The 21,681-nt window shown below is 32.8% G+C and overlaps 1 protein-coding gene across 1 annotated transcript in view; it reads right to left on the bottom strand.

The window, feature by feature from the left end:
• MNAT1 (MNAT1 component of CDK activating kinase) overlaps positions 1-21,681 on the bottom strand; it is a 167,864-nt gene that overhangs the window by 103,643 nt on the left and 42,540 nt on the right. The window contains exons 4-6 of the mRNA XM_010976679.3: positions 12,442-12,545; positions 9,626-9,766; positions 5,011-5,136 (exon numbers count right to left, since the gene is read on the bottom strand). Coding sequence (XP_010974981.1) covers positions 5,011-5,136; positions 9,626-9,766; positions 12,442-12,545 — 371 coding nt within the window. The remainder of the gene's footprint in view (positions 1-5,010; positions 5,137-9,625; positions 9,767-12,441; positions 12,546-21,681) is intronic.

Raw genomic sequence — 21,681 nt, 5'->3', positions numbered from 1 at the left:
ATTATACGTCAGTCTCACATTCAGTAATAAAATAAATCCACATAAAAACTTTGTCATTTTAAATTTTCACCTTGTCCTTGAACCAAATGCCAAATTTTGTTAAAATAATAAATAATTATAAGTATTCATCACACACTTAAGTTATTTGAATCTCAACATGCATTAAAGTAATTAGAACACCTACCTCACATCATACCAAAAAAACAAATAAAAAAAAAATTCCAGGTGGTCAATATAAAGTAAAACAATAAAGAGCTCAAAAGACACTTTCTTGGAAAAAATAAGACATAGAGTGACAAAAGTTATTTACATCTGACTAATAAAAGGCTTAGATCCACAACATATAAAGAACTTCTATATAAGAGCAAGAGTCTTGAACAGGCATTTCACAACATAAGACAGCCAATGCTCAACTTCATTAGTGATCAGTGAAATAAAAGTACAGATTAAAATCACAGAACACTACGAAACACCCACCAGAATGGTGGCATTAAAAAAGATAAAAAATTACAAGTGTTGGCATGAATGTGGAATAACAAGAACCCTGCTGGTGGAGGTGCAATTGCTAAAATCCACTCTGTAAGTCAAGTCGGCAGCATCTCCTAAAATAAGCATACATATTCACTATGACTAGTAACTCTACTTTTAGGTAAATAGCCACCAAAAAATGTTTGTACATGCGTACCAGGAAACATACATAAAATGGAACATCGTGCAGCAATGAAAATGAAAAAACCTACAGTTACATGAAAAAGCATGGATAAATCTCACAAATATAAGATGGACAGGCAAAACATTAATCAGGTGAAGGCATACATACTTAGATGTTAAAACTTATTTAAAAGAACAAGAAAGGACTGCCATAGAAGACAGAAGAATAACTACTTCTAGGAAAAGAAATGGGGTACTAGCCAGGTGTGAGAGGTCATGAGGAGGACTTCTAGAGCATTAAGAATATTTTTTTCTTTTATCTGTATGATGATTACACAGATATTCACTTTGTGATAATTTACTTTTGTGTATATACGTGACATTTCACAAAACAAAAGGCTGTAAGAGAGGGAGGAAGGGGAGAATTAAGAAAAGAAATAATAAGATCACAACAGTATCTGGAAAAATATCTAATGTATTAAGTGAAACGCTAGGGTTAAATGAAATACTAATGGCAAATAAGCGTATGAAAAGATGCTCAACATCACCAGTTATCAAGGAAATGCAAATTAAAACCATAATGAGATACCATTATATACCTGTTTAGAATGCCTAAAATATTAAAATTCATAATACTGAATAATAATACTATGTGCTGACAAGGATGCAGACCAACTAAAACACTCACCCAATGTTGGTGGGAATGCAAACTGGTGCAGACACTTTGAAAAACAGTTTGACAGTTTCATACAAAGCTAAACATACCCTTACCATATATAAATCATCAACCTCATTCTTAGCAGTATTTACCCAGGAGAAATGAAAACTTATGTACACACACAACTGTATGCAAATGTTGATAGCACCTTTATTCTTAATGATTAAAAAAGGAAACAACCCAAACGTCCTTCAGTTGATGAATGGATAAAGAAACTGGCATACTCCCACAATGGTATCATTACTCAACAAAAAGGAACAACTATTGACACATGCAACAACACGGGTGATCTCAGATCCATGTTGCTAAGTTAACAAAGCTAGATCTAAAAGGCTATACATCATATGATTCCATTTATATGACATTCTGGAAAAGCCATAACAACAGGGACAAAGATCAGATCACTAGCTGCTAGGGGGTTGCAGGTGCAGGACTGACTATGAAAGAGTAACACAAGAGAATTTTGAGGAACAATGGAAATGCTCTACACTATGACTGTGGTGGTCGATACACAATTCTATGTTTTTCAAGACCCTATACATCACAAAGAATGACCTTTACCATATGTAAATTAAAAATAAATTTTTAAAAACTTTAAAACAAAATACTATGGTGGCAGCAATACCACAGATTTACAGAATATCAAGATATCAAATTTATCATAAAATTTCCTCAAATTCAAGCATCCTAAAAATATGTATTACTCAATTACACAGTGTAAAGAGATTATAATGTAATTCACTTAGAGATTAAACCATAATGACAACAAAGATTATTACTGGTAAAATTACAGTTGAACTCGGGTTAGCATTTTATATATGTATTTTAATCCTCCGAATGATCATGTAAAGTTAAAATTATTATATCAACTCTACCAATGAGGAAACAAACTCAGAAAAATAAAGTAAGATTTTACCCACTGACACACATTTAGTAAGTGGTGAAGCTAGGGTTTAATCCCATTGTATCTGAGTCTTTCCAAGACCATTTCTTTCCTCTACACTATATTGCCTCTTAGTTCAAATGCTTTAGTAACTCCTTAATGAGTAGTATTTTCCTTTACATTATTTAGAGATGAGTCCATATTTCCTACATTTTAAGTTTAAAATTGATCATGAATATTTTACATTATTCAGGTACCCACATAACCATAATCATATGAAACAAACTTAAAATATACAACTTCTGTCATCAAGATGTTTATAATCTAATAGCTAGCACAGATATGACAAAGTAAGCAATTTTAAAACCCAAAACAATAGTTGAATACTAGAAGCATGAGTAGTGTGAGTACCTCATAATAAGAAAATAATTCTAATTGCTTCCTCTCGTCCTTTATATCACAACTGTCATTCATTTTACTTATATTAAGCATATGTATGTGTAAGTATATATTGCATACATATATCCAAACACATAAGCAAATAAATTCAAATACAGTGTTACTATTAACTTCAACTGTTATCTATTAAACCAATTAAGAATAAGAAAAATGAAAGTTTTTATTTTATATTCATTCATTTCTTCTCCAACGTTCTTCCTTTGATGTTTGAGTTTCTGACCTGTATCATGTACCTTGTCTCTAAAGAACTTCTTTTACCACATTCTGCAAAAATGGTGTACTGGCAAAAAATACCTCAGTTGTTGTCTGATAATCTTTATTTCTCCTTCACTTTTAAAGGATAATTTTGCAGAGTACGTTACTCTAGGTTGGTGGCTTTTTTCTCTCAACAGCTTAAATATTTCACTCCACTCTCTTCTTGCTTGCATGGTTTCTGAGAAGCCAGATTTAACTCTTATCTTTGCTCCTCTGCAGGTGAGGTATTTTCCCCTCTCTGGCTTCCTTAGGATTTTTTTCTTTATCTTCAATTTTCTGTAGTTTGAATGTAATATACCTAGATATAGTTTTGGGGGGTTTGGGGGGGGCAGGCCTGTATTTATCCTACTTGGTGTTCTCTAAGCTCCCTGGATCTTTGGTTTGGTATCTAATGGTGATTTGGGGAAATTCTCAGTCATTATTGTTTCAAATATTTCTTCCGTTCCTTTCTCTCTTCTCCTTCTGGTATTGCCATTATATTTATGTTACACTTTTTGTAGTCAACCCACAGACCTTGGATATTCTGCTCTGGGTTTTGTTTTGTTTTATTTTGTTTTTCAGTCTTCTTCTCTTTGGTTTTCAGTTTTCAAAGATTCTATTGAGATATCTTCTTGTTCAAACTCTTTCCTCAAGCATGTCCAGTCTACTAATAAGATCTTCAAAAGCATTCTTCATTTCTGTTATAGTGTTTTATTCTCTAGCATTTCTTTTTGGTTCTTTCTTAGAATTTCCATCTGTCTGCTTACATTGCCCACCTGTTCTTGAATGTTGTCTACTTTATCCATTAGTACTCATATCACATAAATCACAATTGTTTTAAACTCCCAGTCTGATAATTCCAACATCCTGCCATATCTAAGCCTGCTTCTGATGCTTGCTCTGTCTCTTCCAACTGTATTTTCTACCTTTTAGTATATCTTATAATGTTTTTCTTTTGATAGCCAGGCACGATGCACTGGGTAAAAGGAATTACTGTAAACAGGCCTTTAGTAATGTGATAGTAGGGTGTAGGGAGTGGCAGAACAATTTGTAGCCCTATAATTAGGCTTCAGTCTCTTAGAAAGCCTGTGCTTCCGGACTGTGAACTTCACACATACCCCTCAGTCCATCTCCCTCCCCTCAGGTGGGTCAGGATGGCTAGAGTGGGCTGAAGTTGTGCATTTCCCTTCTCCAACATGGAAGACTTGAGGAGCTATAGTAGGATACTTCCCTTCACCCATGTCAGTTAGGCTCTGATAAAACTCCAGCAGGTTAGGCTCTGGTGAAACAGTTTATCCTAAGGGCAAGCCTTATTAGGAAGAACAGAATGTTCTGGCATATTTCAAAATGGTTCCTTTCCCTTTCTTCTGCCAAAAGCATGAGGAGATTTTTCTAATATTCACTAAGAGAACCTGGTAGAGACACAACAGGTAAAACACAAAAGTGTGGGGCCTCTGATGACTCGTTTCCCCTGGAGTTTCTAACTCTGAGTTGTCCACACCGAGCCTTCAAAGATTTGTCAATCAATTCAGGTGTCCCTACACCAGGACTGGTTCCCAGCAAGGCTGCTGCTCTGGTAAGCTGTGATTCACTGCATTCTCGGTTGGCCTCTCCAATTTTAAGTGCAGTGATTTGTTTTGTGATCTCTCTTCACTTACAAATCTAAGAGAAGTTGTTGATTTTTCAGTGTATTCAGGTTTTTACTTGTTGTCAGGATGAAGTGGCAACGTCTAAGCTTCTTACATGCCATACCAGAAACCAGAAGTCTGCATTTTCTCTTAAGAAATGTTTTATTATACTTCAAGCTTAAAAATGTATGTAGAATAAGAAAACACATAGAAACCCAATATCATACAGGAAACTATGTTGCATAGTTTGAAAATTATTTGTTCCTTTTCACTTTTCTCTTACACTGCACATATTTATATTTCCAGACATCCAGCCTATATCAGACACTGTTCTTAAATACCTGAACCTTTCAGTTTATCTGTAGAAATCAATATAAAACTATAAAGTGTAATCTTTGACATGTATCTTCCAAACAAGTGATTAAAATACAGCTTACCATTTTGATGCCTGTGGAAAACGTCACTGGTTTTACAGGTTTAGGTTTCTCAAGTTGCATTTCCAATTGGGTAGATCTATCTTTATGCTGAGCCAAAAGCAGAGCAACAGGGAGATCAGAGCTCTCCTGTAAGAAAAGTTAAAGTGCAACATGAAAGTTGAAAAAGGAAAAACTAAAGAGCAAAAAGTCCTTTATTTTAAAGTATGCCTTTCCATAAGCATTCTATGTTAACCTAAATATTCATTTTATGGAGAACACTTTACAAAATATTTTAACATTCCATAATAAGAAAAGGCTGTTTTAGACTCATAAATCAAAATAACCTACAAAAAAGGATTTTTATAAAATCCACATTAAAGACAATGTAATAGGGTCTTATTTCATCTAGCAAAGCCAACCAAATTTATTAAAATAAAAAAATTAGAAGCTAATCACAAAAAGAGTAGTACAAAGTACTATAACTTAGATCAGATGTTTATCTAAGACATTCTTTTTACCAGTGAATTCAGGCCAGTTTGAAATTGCTTCCCATTAGACTTCACCTGAGGCCGTTTGGAAATGATCCTTGTTCTGTTTTGCACAATGCAATGATTGTTAAATACAACCAAAAGTATATTTATTTTCTCTTTTATTGAGTTATCTTTATAAATTAAGTCTAAATTTTTTAATTAACAAAATAATAGTAAACACTTTTAGTTTCTTATACTGATATTAAATCAGAGCCTCTACACAAATCTGCACACACACATATTAACAACACAAGCAAATTATTAATTCTTATATGTAAACTGTTATTTATCCTGTTTAACATGAAGTTTCTTGTTTAAATTGCTGCAGAGCTAAGATCTAAACTAAATGAATCCAGACATTTTCCTTTCTGAGTTGTTAGTTAAATAAGAACACAGAAACACATGCAGAGGGAAATCAGGAAGGAAGGAGATCATACACACACATACACAGACACACACTACTTTCTACATCATTATAAACAAAAATGAAGGTACAAACACATTTCTATCTCCTATATCAACATTACCTATGAAAACATAAGTCTTCAAATGGCCTACAAATTTTTAAAATACTACCTACCTAGAATTTAATCCTGAAAAAACTATATTAACATTTCTTAGCATGAAAGATACAGCAGTCTAATTTTCTTGCCAAATTTAACAACTCAATATTTTTAGACATAAATACGGCTAATTAATATATTTAACATACTGTTTAAAGTTATATATAGTATAGAAGAAATTCAAATAACACACCATTTATTTCAATGGCACTCTCCTAGAATAAATTTGTACCTCAAGAGTTTGTAACAGAAGTGCTTTGCAAGAGCAAATGCTACAAATATTAAAACTTTTTAAAGTAAATGGAAAAACATAAATTCTATTTACAAAATAGAACTTTATTACAGAGCAAAATCCTTGTAACCTGGCTTTAGCAATAATGAATGAATAAAATATACTATGAGAATATACTTGAATACCTCTCATATTCTACAACAAAGCATTAGTAATGCATTAGTAACAGTATTGTGAATTTCTGCAGCTATTCTAGATTTCCATTAGGAATTTTATAATAAAATGTAAAATTAAAAGAAATTTAAATGGGCTGTGGCCCCAGATATCTTTTAAAATCTTACTATCTTTTCATATATAAAAACTAACAAAAGAAAAATTAATTTCCTTGACTAAAAAATTAAATCACTGCTTTCTAACTTATACTCTAAGTGCATTCAAATTCCATACTTGGTATTTACTCTAAAAAGTAAATGTTCTTGTGTAAAAGTAAGACAATATGTGCACTTCAAAAAAGTTGCTAATCAGTACTTTGGCCTGTTTTAATCCTGGTTTTACTTTCACATAAAAGGACTAGAATATTAAAATGTCTTAGTAAAACAGTTGAAATTTTTAAAAAATAAACATTTGAGAAATCTAAAACTAATTTTGATACTAATTTAACTTCAAATCTGCTTTACTGCGTTTTAGCACGCAAAATTTGGAGGTTGAAAATCTTTGTAAATGTTGAACTAGAAATTAGCAGGAGCTCTAACAATAACAAAAAAATAAATCTAAAGAGTAAAATAAACTATGGGAAACATACATGCTCTCAAGAATACATAACATGCAGATTCAGCCTTCCAAGTTACTTCATTCTTCTTAGCTTTTCATTTTTACCTTGAAAGTTTCTGTAACCTATATTAACTGCCCGAAGGTACAGTTTAATATTTAAAGAAATTTTAATAAGACTGCCCGTAATACTCATTAAAAGCTTTATAATGACCATTTTTAAAAGATTATTTAACTGACTTTAAGCAAGCCATCTGGCAAATAATATTCTAATAAAAATCAGCTACTGCATTTGACAGTATCAGCCCTAAACAAAATTTAAGACATAAGCTGAAGAGAATTTTCAAACAGGAATATTAAAAGATTTAATAAGTCAGTTTAAAAATCTCTTCCCAAACTGTTAAAAAATAAAATAAACTGACTTTACAGTTAGGATTAAATAAATGGACTTTTTAGACAACATTATATTACATGCTAAGCCATAACATTAGGCTTAGCATTCAGTATAATGTACAGTATAATATAATGCCAATGCTTTTTAAAAGGTTAAAAAGTGACTTTCAGCACAAGGACAAAAACAGGAAAAAAAATTCTAATAAGTAGTACTTGTTCCCTAAATTAAATCTAGAGAGTAATTCTAAAATTTAAGCTTCTGTTCATATTTACAAATGCCAATGCAATCTTTCTTTATAAAATCTAGCACATGAACATTGATAGAAAAAGAAATGCAATGTATTCTTTTACTTACTTAATAAGGATTCAGGAGGATAGAAAGAAATTTAATGAATTCCTTCAACTAGCCAATAAGCACAAAATGTATGTTAACATTTTAACAAAAATTTTTTTTAATAAATATCAAAAAATTTAAGTAACAAAGAATCTTTAAAAATAAATTTGAAAATGAAAACCAGAAATTCAAATTGAATTGGTATTTTAAACCAATCTGTTGTAATTAATTGTCCTAATGAATACAGTAAATTACTAAGGATTATTTAACCACCATGTTACATGATCTAAACAGTGAAGAAAGTATGCTCAGTAATGACTTGCAGGTGAAGAAAACAGGAAGGGGGTTGGGTTCTTACAAAAACCAATATTAACTCCAGATTATACACAATGTACAACATTAGCAGTTGCAGCTCAATTGCCAACAGTAGCTCAATGAGGCAGCAAAACTTAGTACTAAAAGACTAAAGACTTTAAAGAATATGTAAGAATAATTGCTATGCAAACTAGCTAATCTCAAAAACTAAAAACTATTTAGATTGAACATTTTTAAAAGGTTAAAGTGTATTTTCATCTTATATCTAAGTTCTACATTTGGAATTAACTCAATTAATTGTATAGAGGAGAGCATTACTAAAGAAAACTGTGCTCCTCTTGGTGTAAAGTGATGAGAAAAAGAATCCTTCAAAAAAATAATTGTAACATGGCTCTTTACTAATTCATTCTTTAAAGTTTTTAACTTCTCAGAAACTACATGCCTACAAAAATATGTAAAACACGGCACGTGTCATTTCAACTGTTAAAGCCACACCTGCCACTTAATAGTGCCAAGAAAAATAAATGGAAGTTACTAAGGTAAAACACATATTCTAGTTTAAATGCTGCTGTCCTCATTTTTAGAACCAAATTTACATTCCCCTCATACACAGTAGGTAGGCTTATGATAAGCATTTTCTGTCTAAGTCTCACTAATGCCCTTACCCTTACTTTTCTTTTACTTTCTCACCTACTTCTAATTTAAGTAATCTTGCTCTCTTTTTATTCCTTGTTATCTGGCTTAATTGCTTTTAGGGCAAAAGTACAGTAGAAAAAATATACATGTACACCTTTACCTGATCATAGAATAACAAACAGCATAACAACTAGTAGATCAAGGAGTTAAGTATGTTAACACCTCATGGAAATCAATTATGTGGCCAGAAAGGGAAAAGGAAGAATGCAAAAAGTCTTTACTAGAAAGGACAATTTTCTAGCTGTGATTTCACAATAGCACACTGGTTTATAAGCATCAAATAATATATTCTCAAATCTATGAAATACTTTCAAAAATCTTAGTTATTATTACTGCTATTACCTACCAATGTTGGCTACTTGGGGAACTTAATAGCTGGAAAACACCAATAACTTGCAAAACATTACCATTTCTTTCATATGTATTCTTTTTCATGAAAAAATGAAATATAGTTCTCATGGAGTAACCAGAATCACTATAAACTTCAGCATGAAGCCAAAACACTTGAAAATTAGTTAGTTATTAGAAAACCAGTATTAATCAGGAGGAAAATGCTCTGAAAATGTGTTTTAGTCAGTAAGCTTAGAAACAATCAATTAACAGTAAACTGACATGTTAGTTTTAACACTCTCTCATCTGAAAATAATGTGGATATTGACAAACTCTTTTAAAAAATAAAGGAAAAGACGATGAATATACCAGTACAAACTACAGAAATGTCATTTAAATAGCATTACCCAACATAACAGAAAAGATAAACCCTGAAGACAAATGATTTTTAATCACAATTAACATTGATACATACCAGTTCATCTAAAAAAGCCTGCTTATTCTTCCTTTTTAGAATCTGCTGCCTTTGTTCTTCTTTTTGTATAAATAGTCTTCTTTGTTCATTTTCCTGTCGTTCTACCTCTAAAGCTTCTTCCAATTCCTCCTGTTCTCGAGTCTAAAACAGAAACGTGTATATATGCCATGGAATAAATTTAGTAACCAAAATCAACCTTTATAACACACTCTGTATCTCCTTTTATGAAAGCATAAAATGTCCTAGTCACTAATTGTTTAACAGTGCAGCAATTTCACTTTGAAAGAGCTATAATTCATTTTATTTCATGTGGACATGTTATTATTAAAGAGAATAACATCTAGAACTAAACAAACACCCAAACAAAGTACATTGAACCCAGCTGCAGAACTGTGGAAACTGTGCTTAATAAGGGCTTTACTTTAGGGGATTTAACAAGGAAAACAAAACAAAACAAGAAACCCAACAAAAACAGATAATCTCTGTGCAGAACTACTGATTGAAACACTCCATGTGAAAGACCGGTTTCTTTAATAGAAACAATTTTCAGAACACATAAGTTAATGAAAAGTTATCACAGTACTTAGATTCTTCTTCCCAAGCTAAAGTAAGTTTTTCTGGTGTTAGAGTTCCAAATAGCATTCATTTAAGGTAAGTTATGAAAAACTGAGGTTATTTTCTAATAATACAACCATATAAACTTCAAGGGTCCTCTTTGTGGAGTTAAAATTTCAAAATCCAAAGCTAACATGCAGAAAAAAAAATGAATGACAGGTCTACTCATTCCCCTTTTATAAAGTTTCTCAGAAATATTAAATACTTCCAGGCTCTGAAATTTATTTCAACTCTAACACAGACTTAAAAGCAATATTATAACTGGTCTTTGCTCTTTAAGTCTTATAAATGAGAAATTCAATAAAATCTGAATGGCTTTATTTTAAAACTTTTGACTGTTGCTCTTGAAAATGTAATACCTTTTTTTAAATTCAACAGAATATTGAGAGTTTATGATACCTCAAGGCAAATACAGAATAGAAGGAGGGAGTATAATAGGTTTGGAGATCACTAACAAAATATGTGAATTAACAGAGTCCTCAAAGAAAAGTATATTTTTATGTAAAATAATATTCAAAACCCTCTGGTGGATTTTTTTCAATCCACACATTAGATAAACTCCCAAAAAAACAGGATTCTCAAGTAACAAGATAATTCATATGCAGTATATCCGGAAATAAGTTTAGCATTTGGTTTCCCAAAGCTAATCACCTTCCTATATTCCTCATTTCTGCTAAGTACACACCTACATCTCAATCAACTCAAGCTGAAACTTCAAAGTCACCTTTGTTTACTCCCTCTCCCCTACCTCATCTCCGTTAAATTAAATCAATTAAGTCCCATTAGCATCTCTCCCTATAAATTTACAAACCTCTATTATTGAGGTTACTATTCTAACTCAGGTACCCAGTGAAGAAGACAATTCAAACTTCATCTAGAAGGATTAGTAGGAATAAATGTAAAAATTTAGGAGATGAGATATGAGGGCTGGAAAAGTGAATTACTTGACTAGAGGTCCATAAGCAGAAAAAGACAAATTTCATAATAAAACACATAAGCAGTAAGTATGACATGTGATAGAGAGGTATACACAGAGTATAGTGGGGACAGAATTGATAAGAGTGGTAAATTCTCCTTGCAAAGATAGAAGACAGGTAGAGTTAGAAAAGATTTCATATAGAGTGTTATGGGTTGAACTTGTGCCCCGACCCTTGGCGTCATTGAAAATTCATGTATAATTTATATCCTGCCCTCTTTACTGGTAATTCCTCTATATCAGGGGTTCTGCATCCAAGGATTCAACCAACCTTGGATTGTGTGGTACCGTAGTATTTACCACTGAAAAAAGTCCGTATGTTAAGTGGACCTGCATAGTTCAAACCTGCGTTGTTCAAAGGTCAACTGTATCTATCATTATAACGTTTTTAGATAATTAGAAATTCCTACTCTAAAATAATATAACCTGTCTAAAATAAATTATTCTTTCTAATTCTTTCTAAATTATTCTTTCATTGCAACTCTCAATATTATTTCTTAGCTTAAAACTATAAATGAAAAAAGCATTCACTTGAAAAGAACAACCTTCTATTAAGCTAAACAGAGCTAATACAACAAGTTACCTGCCCATAACTATTTTGCATGTAACTTCTGATGTACCCTGAAAAGGCTACTGGACAAAGAAAGTAATTTTTATGGCACACTGATGCTCTCAGAAATGAGACACTTTTCTATGGAAGCCAGGCTGGATATGAATGGAATGGAATGTCAACTCCTTGAGAGTTTTACTGAAGGAAAGAAGTGCCTAAATGAAACACTTGAAGACTATAACAAGGAAGTCCCTCTAAATACAAGATGAAAATACAAGCTACATAATCCAAATATACCTGTATCATTTTTACCAATGATTACAAATTCCTGATAAAGTACCTCAAAAACAATTACCTGTGTTTTTCCCTGAAACTAGAAAGTCATGTTGTACTGAAGAAATGACAGCTAAATTGTTTAAGTTAGATAATTAAATCTCTGCATGCATACAATTCTTTTTCATTATAGAATATATTTTAATAATGCCACCAAAATTATTTTTACTATAGTAATATGTGTCTCGTACCTATATGCCTATTACAAATATTAGTACTTTGGGCCTAAATTTCAGCTAAATTCTTTATAAATATAACTAGTTTTAGAAAAAGACAGCTTTTTAAAGGATCGTGTTTAAGTACTCATTTCCAATACAAAAGAAGAAAATACTAGCAACCAACCAGCTTTAACTTATTTTTCTGAATGACATCTTTGTTTTCCTTTTGGTATATCTCCATTTTCTTTTTGGTGTTGTCCAAATCCACATTGTTGGTCAAGTTGAAAACTGCATCAGAAAGGAAACACTGACATGAAACACAGTTTTAACTTAAATCTTGAGTAGGAAATAAAACCAAATATTCATCACAGTGACTTCTTAATTCATCAGGCTGTCATTCCTAACAGCTCTATTTGTATCTTTTTACTAACTACCTATTTTAGAGACTAGCTCTAGCTCAACAACTATGTTTTCTGAATCAAATATAAGGAAAGACTGTCAGACTATCACAGACTATCTAAAGATGTGAATCACCCCAAAAACCTAAGATATATGCTTGCCATAATCACATTAGATTTGATTTTTATAGTGTCCGTTCTAACTTTAAAAGCATAAAAAAGATTGCTTAGATTTTTTTTAAATAAAGTAAGCCTGGGATCTACTACACTGGTCAGAATCAATACTGAAAAGAACCTATGCTCCAGAAACAAAAATTATCCAAAGGAATAAAAAATATTATCAAACAAAAACAGGTTTTATTCTGATCTTCAACATGGCTAGCAACAACCTTGAATCATTTCCAATACAGTCAGATCTGGAAAAGTCTGAAATATTTAAGAGCTGAAACTTAGAGAAGGTAAAGGATAATATGGCACCAAAACTTAAGATTGAAATAATTTAGTAAGAGAAGCCACTGAGACATGTTTAGATAGGTGATAAATTTTCAGAGAGTTAGAATTGTCTTTTTATAATTCCAACTTAAAATAATTTGAATTATACATGTCTTACTCCCTTCTAAGTTTACTTATATAAATCAAAAGGTTGTTATAAATACTTTGAACAACAACAAAAAAAACTCTTTTGGTATATATAAATTCATATTTTAAAGTACCACCCCACTTACCCCTTTCAGTGTTTGTATCAGCCTGTCTAAAGAAGGATCCATATCATTAACTTTCCTGTTCCATAATTCAATTCAGATCTCCCTTGGCTTCCTCTGTAATTTCTGTCCAACCATTATTAGCCCTTCTATACCTTCTCCAATTACTTGCCGCTGCTTCCTCCAGCTTATCCTATAAACAGGTTTGATCTACCCTAAATAACTGCTCTACTTCGTGTTTCTACAGATTTCTTTCCCATCTCACTGCTTCCTTTAGCTAATAACCATTTCAAATAGTTCTTAAACTTTTGCATTATAGAGGCCTATAAGAACTGAAAAGTAACATTGAAAGCTCAGCGGAGGCATATCTGTTTTGTTGAGTAAGGCCATCGAACATACTTAAAAATCCAATCTAATCCATAGTTTTATTTTTATCTCCTCAAAGGGCCAATTTATTTCAGAGCATCAGTTAATCATAATCATTGTTGAAAATTCAAGCTAATTTAAGTAAGTAGAAAAAAGAAGCAATATTCAATTATATTATATACAATTTTAAAACTGAAAGAAATGAGAGAAAATGAGAAACAATAGCCCACTAGCTATTTCTCCAACTTTTTTACCACAAAGTAAAAAAGAAAATAATAACAGTAGTAAATCAAGGAATCTGTCTAGGATGCAATATAGGGCATTCCCCATAAATTACACACTCGCCTAGACACAAAACAGTCAGAGAAGGAAATAAACCAAACTAGCAATAGCCCTCAGAAAGGCAACTGTGATCTAGTAGTTAATATAGTCTGACTCCACTATCCTTGCCAACCACTCACAATTTACTCCCTGTACTTAACAGCCATCCACTGAGCCACCAAATCTGATAAACTTTCACAACCTCTACCACCCTCAACATCTATGCCCACTTAACAATTTTGATCACTTTTTTTTCCTTAGCACTTCCTTCGTTTCACTAATTTGTTAACATGTTCTCCTCCCTTCCTCCTACCACTCTAACTATTCACTCTTGCTTCCATCTTTGCCTCTTCTTGCTCTCTAAGTAAATCTATAAAATTCTGGCTTTTGCCCTCTTTCCTCCCTCTATGTTCTTTGGGTAATCTCATCATTTCCCACAGTTTCAACCAAAGAAATGCTAGGAAAAGCTGACACTACCTCAAAGTACATTCTAGAAAACCTAACACATAATCATCTCCCAATCTGCTCCTCCTTGTTAATTCTTTACCTGTAAATGATACGACTGTCACGCTACGACACCTCATTCATCTGACACACTCTTTTGTACTCCATAAACACCAGCTGCCAAATACTACAGATTCTACCACCAAAATCTCTTTAAAACTACCCTTATTTTCAATGTACCCTGCCAATACACCAAGCCAGGATCTTACTTCTCCCTGGATGATTTATAATCTCTGACTTAATTTCTCATCTCCAGAATCTTTGCCTCTTTCCCTATATCCTAATCCCATCCATATTATACACTGCTGCCAGACTAATATTTTTGAAGTATACCTCAAATCACCTTCTACCTCCACCACCCTACAGTCCTCTCTCACCCCCTCTGCTTTCCCCCTTTTACTAGAGAAAAAAGAAAAATCAAACACTTTTAGAATTCAGAATCCTTCACAATTTGGTTATAACTACTTTCATCTCCCCTTAATAAAGACATATTTTATAAATAGACAGCTATGCATTGTGCCCAGAATGTCTATCATTTGCTGCATCGTCTTGACAGATGCGCTGTCGACTGTTGCCTGGTCCCTCTTTTTAACTATTGAAAATATACCCAATCTTCAAATGTCTACCCAAATATTACCTTTCCCATGAAGTTCTCCCTAATTCCCCTAACTAGAAATAACTTCCTTATAAATGTTGAAAACATTATTTACAGATAATGTAAAAATCCCTTTCTACTCTACACGACACGTACACACATACACAGCATTCTTTATTTTGCATTTCATCTTGCACTCAAAGATCATATTTTATACAATCTCTGTATCATCCAGACATAAGGGAAAGAAGAAAGGAAAGGAGAAAAGGATTATTGATCATTTATTACATTCCCAACACTATGGTGTTGTGAGCACCCAAAAGAACTTTCTGTTTTCAAAAACTAACACTCATTGGGGAGATCACCCCTACAACACACAAAATTGAAGTAATAATAGAAGACATGATCAAGTAATAATAGGGGAAAACTAAAAGTATCTTTGTTTCACTCATTAAATAATATTTAGTATTATGCTGGTTGTTGAATAAATATTTATTAAAGGAATAAATTACCCTTCCTTTTAACAAACTCAGCTACCAATTAACCCTTCTAAAACCCTTCTTCTGATTATGTCATTAAGTCATTGAGTCACTCAGTTGACTCACTGTTTCTGCATCCACAATGCTTTGAAAAAAATCTAACCTCACTTCTTACATTACTTTTTCCCCTGCTTTGTGAGTTTTACAGATTCCTCAGAGCCTCTTTGAGAACCAAGGGAAAGAGAGATTAAGCAATCCAACCAGAGTAGCTTTCCTTCATTTGTCTTCTTGAAGTGATCTCCTTCTCAAAATTCTGCTTAAACATTACACTCTGTAGTGTATATGTGTGTGTGTGTGTGTGTGTGTGTGTGTTTAGTATCTATGAAACATCTCACAACACCTATAAAATATGTATGACAGGCACTATGTCTAGCATTTGACCTAATTACATCATTTAATCCTCCTAATAATCTTATGAGATATATAAAGTACTACGATCATTCACACTTTACTGATAAGGTTTAAAGACATTAAATAACTACATCCAAGGCATACAACTAGTAAGTGTTGAAACCAGGATTTTAATCTAGGCTGATTCCAAAGCCTGACTTTTACCTACAGTGCTAGTTTTATTGCTTCTCTCCATACCTGAAAACCACTACTAGCCCAGTTCAGCTATTCTCTGCATCTAACTGTACAGGCCCCACACCTTTCTATCACCATATCTGTGATCAAACTGCTGCCAGAGGACCCATCTTAGTACCAGCCTCAATCCAGAACAATTGTGAACAGCCATAACTGGCCACCCTTCTATAGCCAACTTAATCATCAGCTTTTCTTTATAACTCACTCTGCAGGTATAAATCCCCTACATTTCTCTATTCCTGAATGCTCACAACAGATTACCTAATATAATTCTGGTGGCACTAACCCACTTTCTACCCTGTATGATTATTTTCAATGTACGTACCAACCATACCTATTTGACCTAATAGTGTGTTCCCTGAGGGCAGATTCTAGAACTGATTCATCTCTATCACTCCTACCATTTAAATAAATTTCCACTACATATCCATTAGAACGGCCAAAATCCAGTACACTGATGACATCAAATACTGGCAAGGATGTAGAGCAACAGGAATTCTCATATACTACAGCGGGAATGCAAAATGGCACAGCACTTTGGAAGACAGTTTGATAGTTTCTTATAAACAAAATATACTTTTACCATACAATCCAGCCACTGCACTCCTTGGTATTCATCCAAAGGAGTTAAAAACTATGTCCACACAAAAGCCTGGATATGAGTGTTTATAGCAGCTTTATTCGTAACTGCTAAAACATGCAAGCAATCAAGATGTCCTTTGAGTAGTTTGAATAGTTTAAGTAGATAAATAAACTGTGGTATATCCAGACAATAGGATATTATTCAGCACCAAAAAAAAATTAATAATAATAATATTAAAAATAATAAGCTATGAAACCATGAAAAGAGATGGAGGAAACTGAAATGCATATTACTAGGTGAAAGAAGCCAATTTTGCGAAGGTTACATACTGTATGTTTCCAGTTATATTTTGCCTCTGCAAAAGGCAAAACTATGGACAGTAAAAAGACCAGTAGTTGCCAAGGGTTGGGGAGAAGAAGGGACAAATAGGAAGAACACAGAGGAGTTTTAGGATGGTGAAATTCTTCTGTATAATACTACAATGGTGGATACATGCCATTAGACATTTATCCAAATCCATAAAATGTACAACACCAAGAGTAAATCCTAATATAAACTATGGGCTTCAGGAGATAATATGTCAATGCAGGTTCATTGATTATAACAAATTTATCACTTGGGTGGGGTATGCTGATAGTGGGGGAGTCTGGCACAAGGGGTATGTAGGAACTCTCTGTCGTTTCCACTTAATTTTTTTGTGAATCTAAGACTGCTCTAAAAAATAAAGTCTATAAGAAAAGGAACTTCTCATCCTGTAAGAGCTCAAGAAATGCTTGTTGAATCATTACAAGAGGAAAAAAATAAATAAACTAATATTGGGGGTGGGGGGGATAGATAAAACAGGTAAAAAGGATTAAGAGGTACAAACTTCCAGTTTAAAATAAGTCATAAGTCATGATGATGTGATAAACAAATAGGGAATATAGTCAATAATGTTGTAACTATTTTCTATAGTGATGAATGGAAACTGGTCTTATTGTGGTGATCATTTCATTAACACATAAAAATACTGAATCACTACGTTGTACACCTGAAACTAATATAACACTGTATGTTAATTATAACTCAATAAAAAGTAAAATAACAAATAAACCAATGCTAATATTTATAATTATCTTTATAAGTATAGATTTAATTAAAATGATGTTTATAATTACAGAACAGAGTTATACAGAATGGCAAAGTAAGCAGATGTGAAACTACAGGAACAAATAATCTTTGTTTCTTACGGTATGAATCTACCAACAAGTAAAAGTAATCAAATTGATATCCTACGTTGAACTCTACTAAAATGTTTAAAGCAGTTAAAAAAAAACTTTATCAGCAGCCTAGACAATAAACTATTGATTTAAACTCCCCATTAAATAGAACCTAGAAACAGTAAAGTTAAATTCTAAGTGAAATTTATGTTTATATACAATTCCTTTTTTTAATGCTTGTTAAAACTTTATGATGAATTCCAATGAAACTAAAACAACCAATTTGTTTACTTCATTTTTTAATTTAGAAAGCAAAGGTAATAGCAATATAATAGATGCAAATCACAAGTAATACAAATCTCTTCCTTTAAAAAAAAATAAAGAAAAGTGGATTACTATTTTGAAAACTTTTCAGATGAAGCAAGTCTCATTCCTGCCACAATGAATCAGGTTGGTATAATAGCCTTGAAGAAAAAGGAACAATTTTCTACAATAATTTGGCTCTTTATCTGGTTACTGGTTTAGCTCAGATGTTGACCTTCCTTTAGTCAAGTATCAAAAGCCAACAAAAAACCTATTGTATTTTCTAAAAGATTTAATGTTATTTAAGTATAATTTTGAAGTCTTTTTGACATCCAGAAATTATAATTAAAGCCCTTAGGACTTTCTCACCCTTTTAAAATAAGCATACTCTGAACCAAAAGAATAATCTGTTTATTATGAAACTAAGGACAAACCTTTGAGATAATCCCTGAGGCCAAAAGGAACAAGAATTTTTATGTTTAGATTGTCATAACCAGAGAAAAGAGCCTATTGTTCACGCTATAAGAAAGTTCATCTTCGTGTGTGCCCCTTCTATTACAATTTTTATACCATTATTCAAAATTCTAATATTTAAAATTTTTTTAATTTGTGATGGTCAAAGGATTCATAATGAAACTGATATAACAAAATGACCAATCCCCAATTGTAAGTCCTCAAACACTGACGTCTCAGCCACTCTACCAATTCTATTCCTTTCACTCCAGGCCTAACCATTTTCAACAGCAAACTTTCTACCTGTAAGGTCGAGTTCCAACTTCTTTAAGATCCTTTAAAATACAGCTCCAACCTACTTTTTCTTCTCTCATCATCCACTATTCTACCAAATAGCACCCCATGTTCTAGACTCAGACTAACTATTCTCTGAGACTACCAAGCAATGTCATGGGCTCTGAGAGCCAGGAAAACCCATGTTCAAAATCTGGCACCATTATTTACCAGTAATGTGATCTTTAGCACAATACTTAAACTCTCTGTGCCTCTTCTCTATATGAAAAATAGAGATTAAAATGCTTGTTTCAGAGTTGTGAAAATTATGCTTTTGATTAACACAGAGATAGCCAATACAGGTATCACAAACATCCATCTAATCATCTTTAAAAACATGAATAAGACACAAAGTAAACAGTTACAGAAACAAGATTTTAAAAGGAAGTTTAAAAAAAAAAAAAGAAAGTTATATTCATACCAGAACAATCAGAACAATGACATACAACTAAATGGTGGAGTCACACCCTAACAAAACTTAAAAGGGCTAAAACAGTCTTTCCCTCATTTCTATACTCTCTACCCAACAAAACAAAACAATAAAAAATAATGACAGTTCTCATGCTTTATAAAGTGTTGCTTCAATATAGACAGCACAACAATTAACTCAGTATATTAAGAAATAGAGGTAAAGTTTGGTGAAATTCAAAGTAGTCACATTTGAGTTCAACTGGTCAAGGTCAGAATATTTTAATTCATCCTTGCCTGCTCTTTCTAACCTCACCTCCCACATGAAATTAGTCACTTGAATATTTTAGCTCTCAAACATCCATTTTATCTATCTCCTTCAGTTACTACATACTCCAAGCAGCCATTATTTCTCATCCAAACTGCTGCAACGGCCCCTAAAAACAGTTTCCCAACCTTGAGAATCTCTTGTCAACCAGTATCCTGCTGGCTCTCTACTGGCCATAAAGTAAAATCTTACCCTCACAGTCTAGCTTGCTCTCATTAACCCAGGTCCAGTCTGTTTCAAACTGCATTTCTAGTCATTCCTCATGTTCTACCTATCTATAACGGATCATTTGCCACATTCTCCAACACGCTCAACACCCTTATGTCTCTGTGACTTTGTCTTCTGCTACTAATGTTCTTCCATCCTCTTCCTACCTGGTAAACTATTCATCTTTTAAGATCGAATTCAAATGTGACCACTTCTTTGAATTTCACCAAACTTTACTTCTATTTCTTAATGCTGAGTTAATTGTTTTGCTATGTATATTCCCATAACACTTTATAAATAAATGCCTGTACTACTTTTGCATTCGATTATAATTACTTTACATAATTATCTCCCCCTTTAGAGTATAAACTCATTGAAGGCAAAGATCATATTTCCTCAGCTAGCAAACAGTTCACACAGAACAATATTCAGCAATAGTTTTTGCTAAATTAAAATTCAGCAAATATTTGAAAAATATCTGAACTGAGCTGAAGTTCAGAAAATAAACTATAAGTCCATGAAGCTAAGTCCCAAACTTCATCAATATCTTCAAATACAACAGAACTGTTTTCTGTCCAACATGATCAGGATTAGTAGTTGATTACTTAGAAAAGTCTGTTAAAGGAGGGAAACATACATACATTCCTTAAACACTTTATGTTAACTTAAAACATATATAAGTGTATAGGCATTCTCTAATGTAGTAACAGTCAAGGTATAGTCTGGAATTCTGCGTCCACCTAGTATAAACCATACCTATCATCTATATTGTTCAGTTTCCATCTTTTTAAAATGGACCAAGAACTTGAGAAGAGGAATCCTTCCAGAGTTTTGCGTTTTTTTCCCAACCTTATAAACTACTTAATTAAATTACTTAGTTACAATAACATAGAACTGGCATAAGAAGGTTTGGTTACCAATGCAACCAACTTCATACATAAGTGAACTGGTGAGAGAAGTACAGAGGTGTACTTAAGGACATCTTTTAATGGACAGGATTCATCATGCATTCATTATGCTTTGGGGATCAGTCAATACATGTTACAGAAAGACTGGGAAATATCAGTTACTCCAATGAGTCAACTAAGTAGAGTTTGGTTAAGAGAGTGTCAACATACTGCAACTAAAGATAGTCCTTCTTGGATATATATAATAGCAGAATCACTTTCAAGTTAAATGCTCTGAGCTAGTTTCCTTATCTGGTAAAGAAAGGATGACCTATTGTATAGCCCTAATATCCGGACTTACTCTTACCTATCAATCTTAGCTCCCACTTCTGAACATGATGTTGCCTATAGGCCCTTTGGTTGTTCATATCTTTAAAGGTAATTAACCTCTTTGCAAAAAGTATGTATTTTTTAAAATCATGGCTCAACTAAAACCTTGTTCCAGAACCAAGATCCTCTCTTCCCCCCACCTTCTTGATCCATCAGTTTCTTTTACTTATCCTACCTGCCTGCTTAGACTGTGAACATGTATTCAACTTGCTCTGTGACATCTATAATCTTCTTTCCCTTTATTGCCTGATCAGACTTTTGACTAATCATACTGCCTTTAGAATAAATGTAAGTTGAGTTTCTTCCTGCTTACTATCACACTGC

Source organism: Camelus dromedarius, chromosome 5, assembly GCF_036321535.1.
Source record: "Camelus dromedarius isolate mCamDro1 chromosome 5, mCamDro1.pat, whole genome shotgun sequence".
Classification (NCBI taxonomy): Eukaryota; Metazoa; Chordata; class Mammalia; order Artiodactyla; family Camelidae; genus Camelus; species Camelus dromedarius.
The sequence above is the reverse complement of the archived record's forward strand: the minus strand, read 5'-3'. Positions and strand labels throughout refer to the sequence as shown.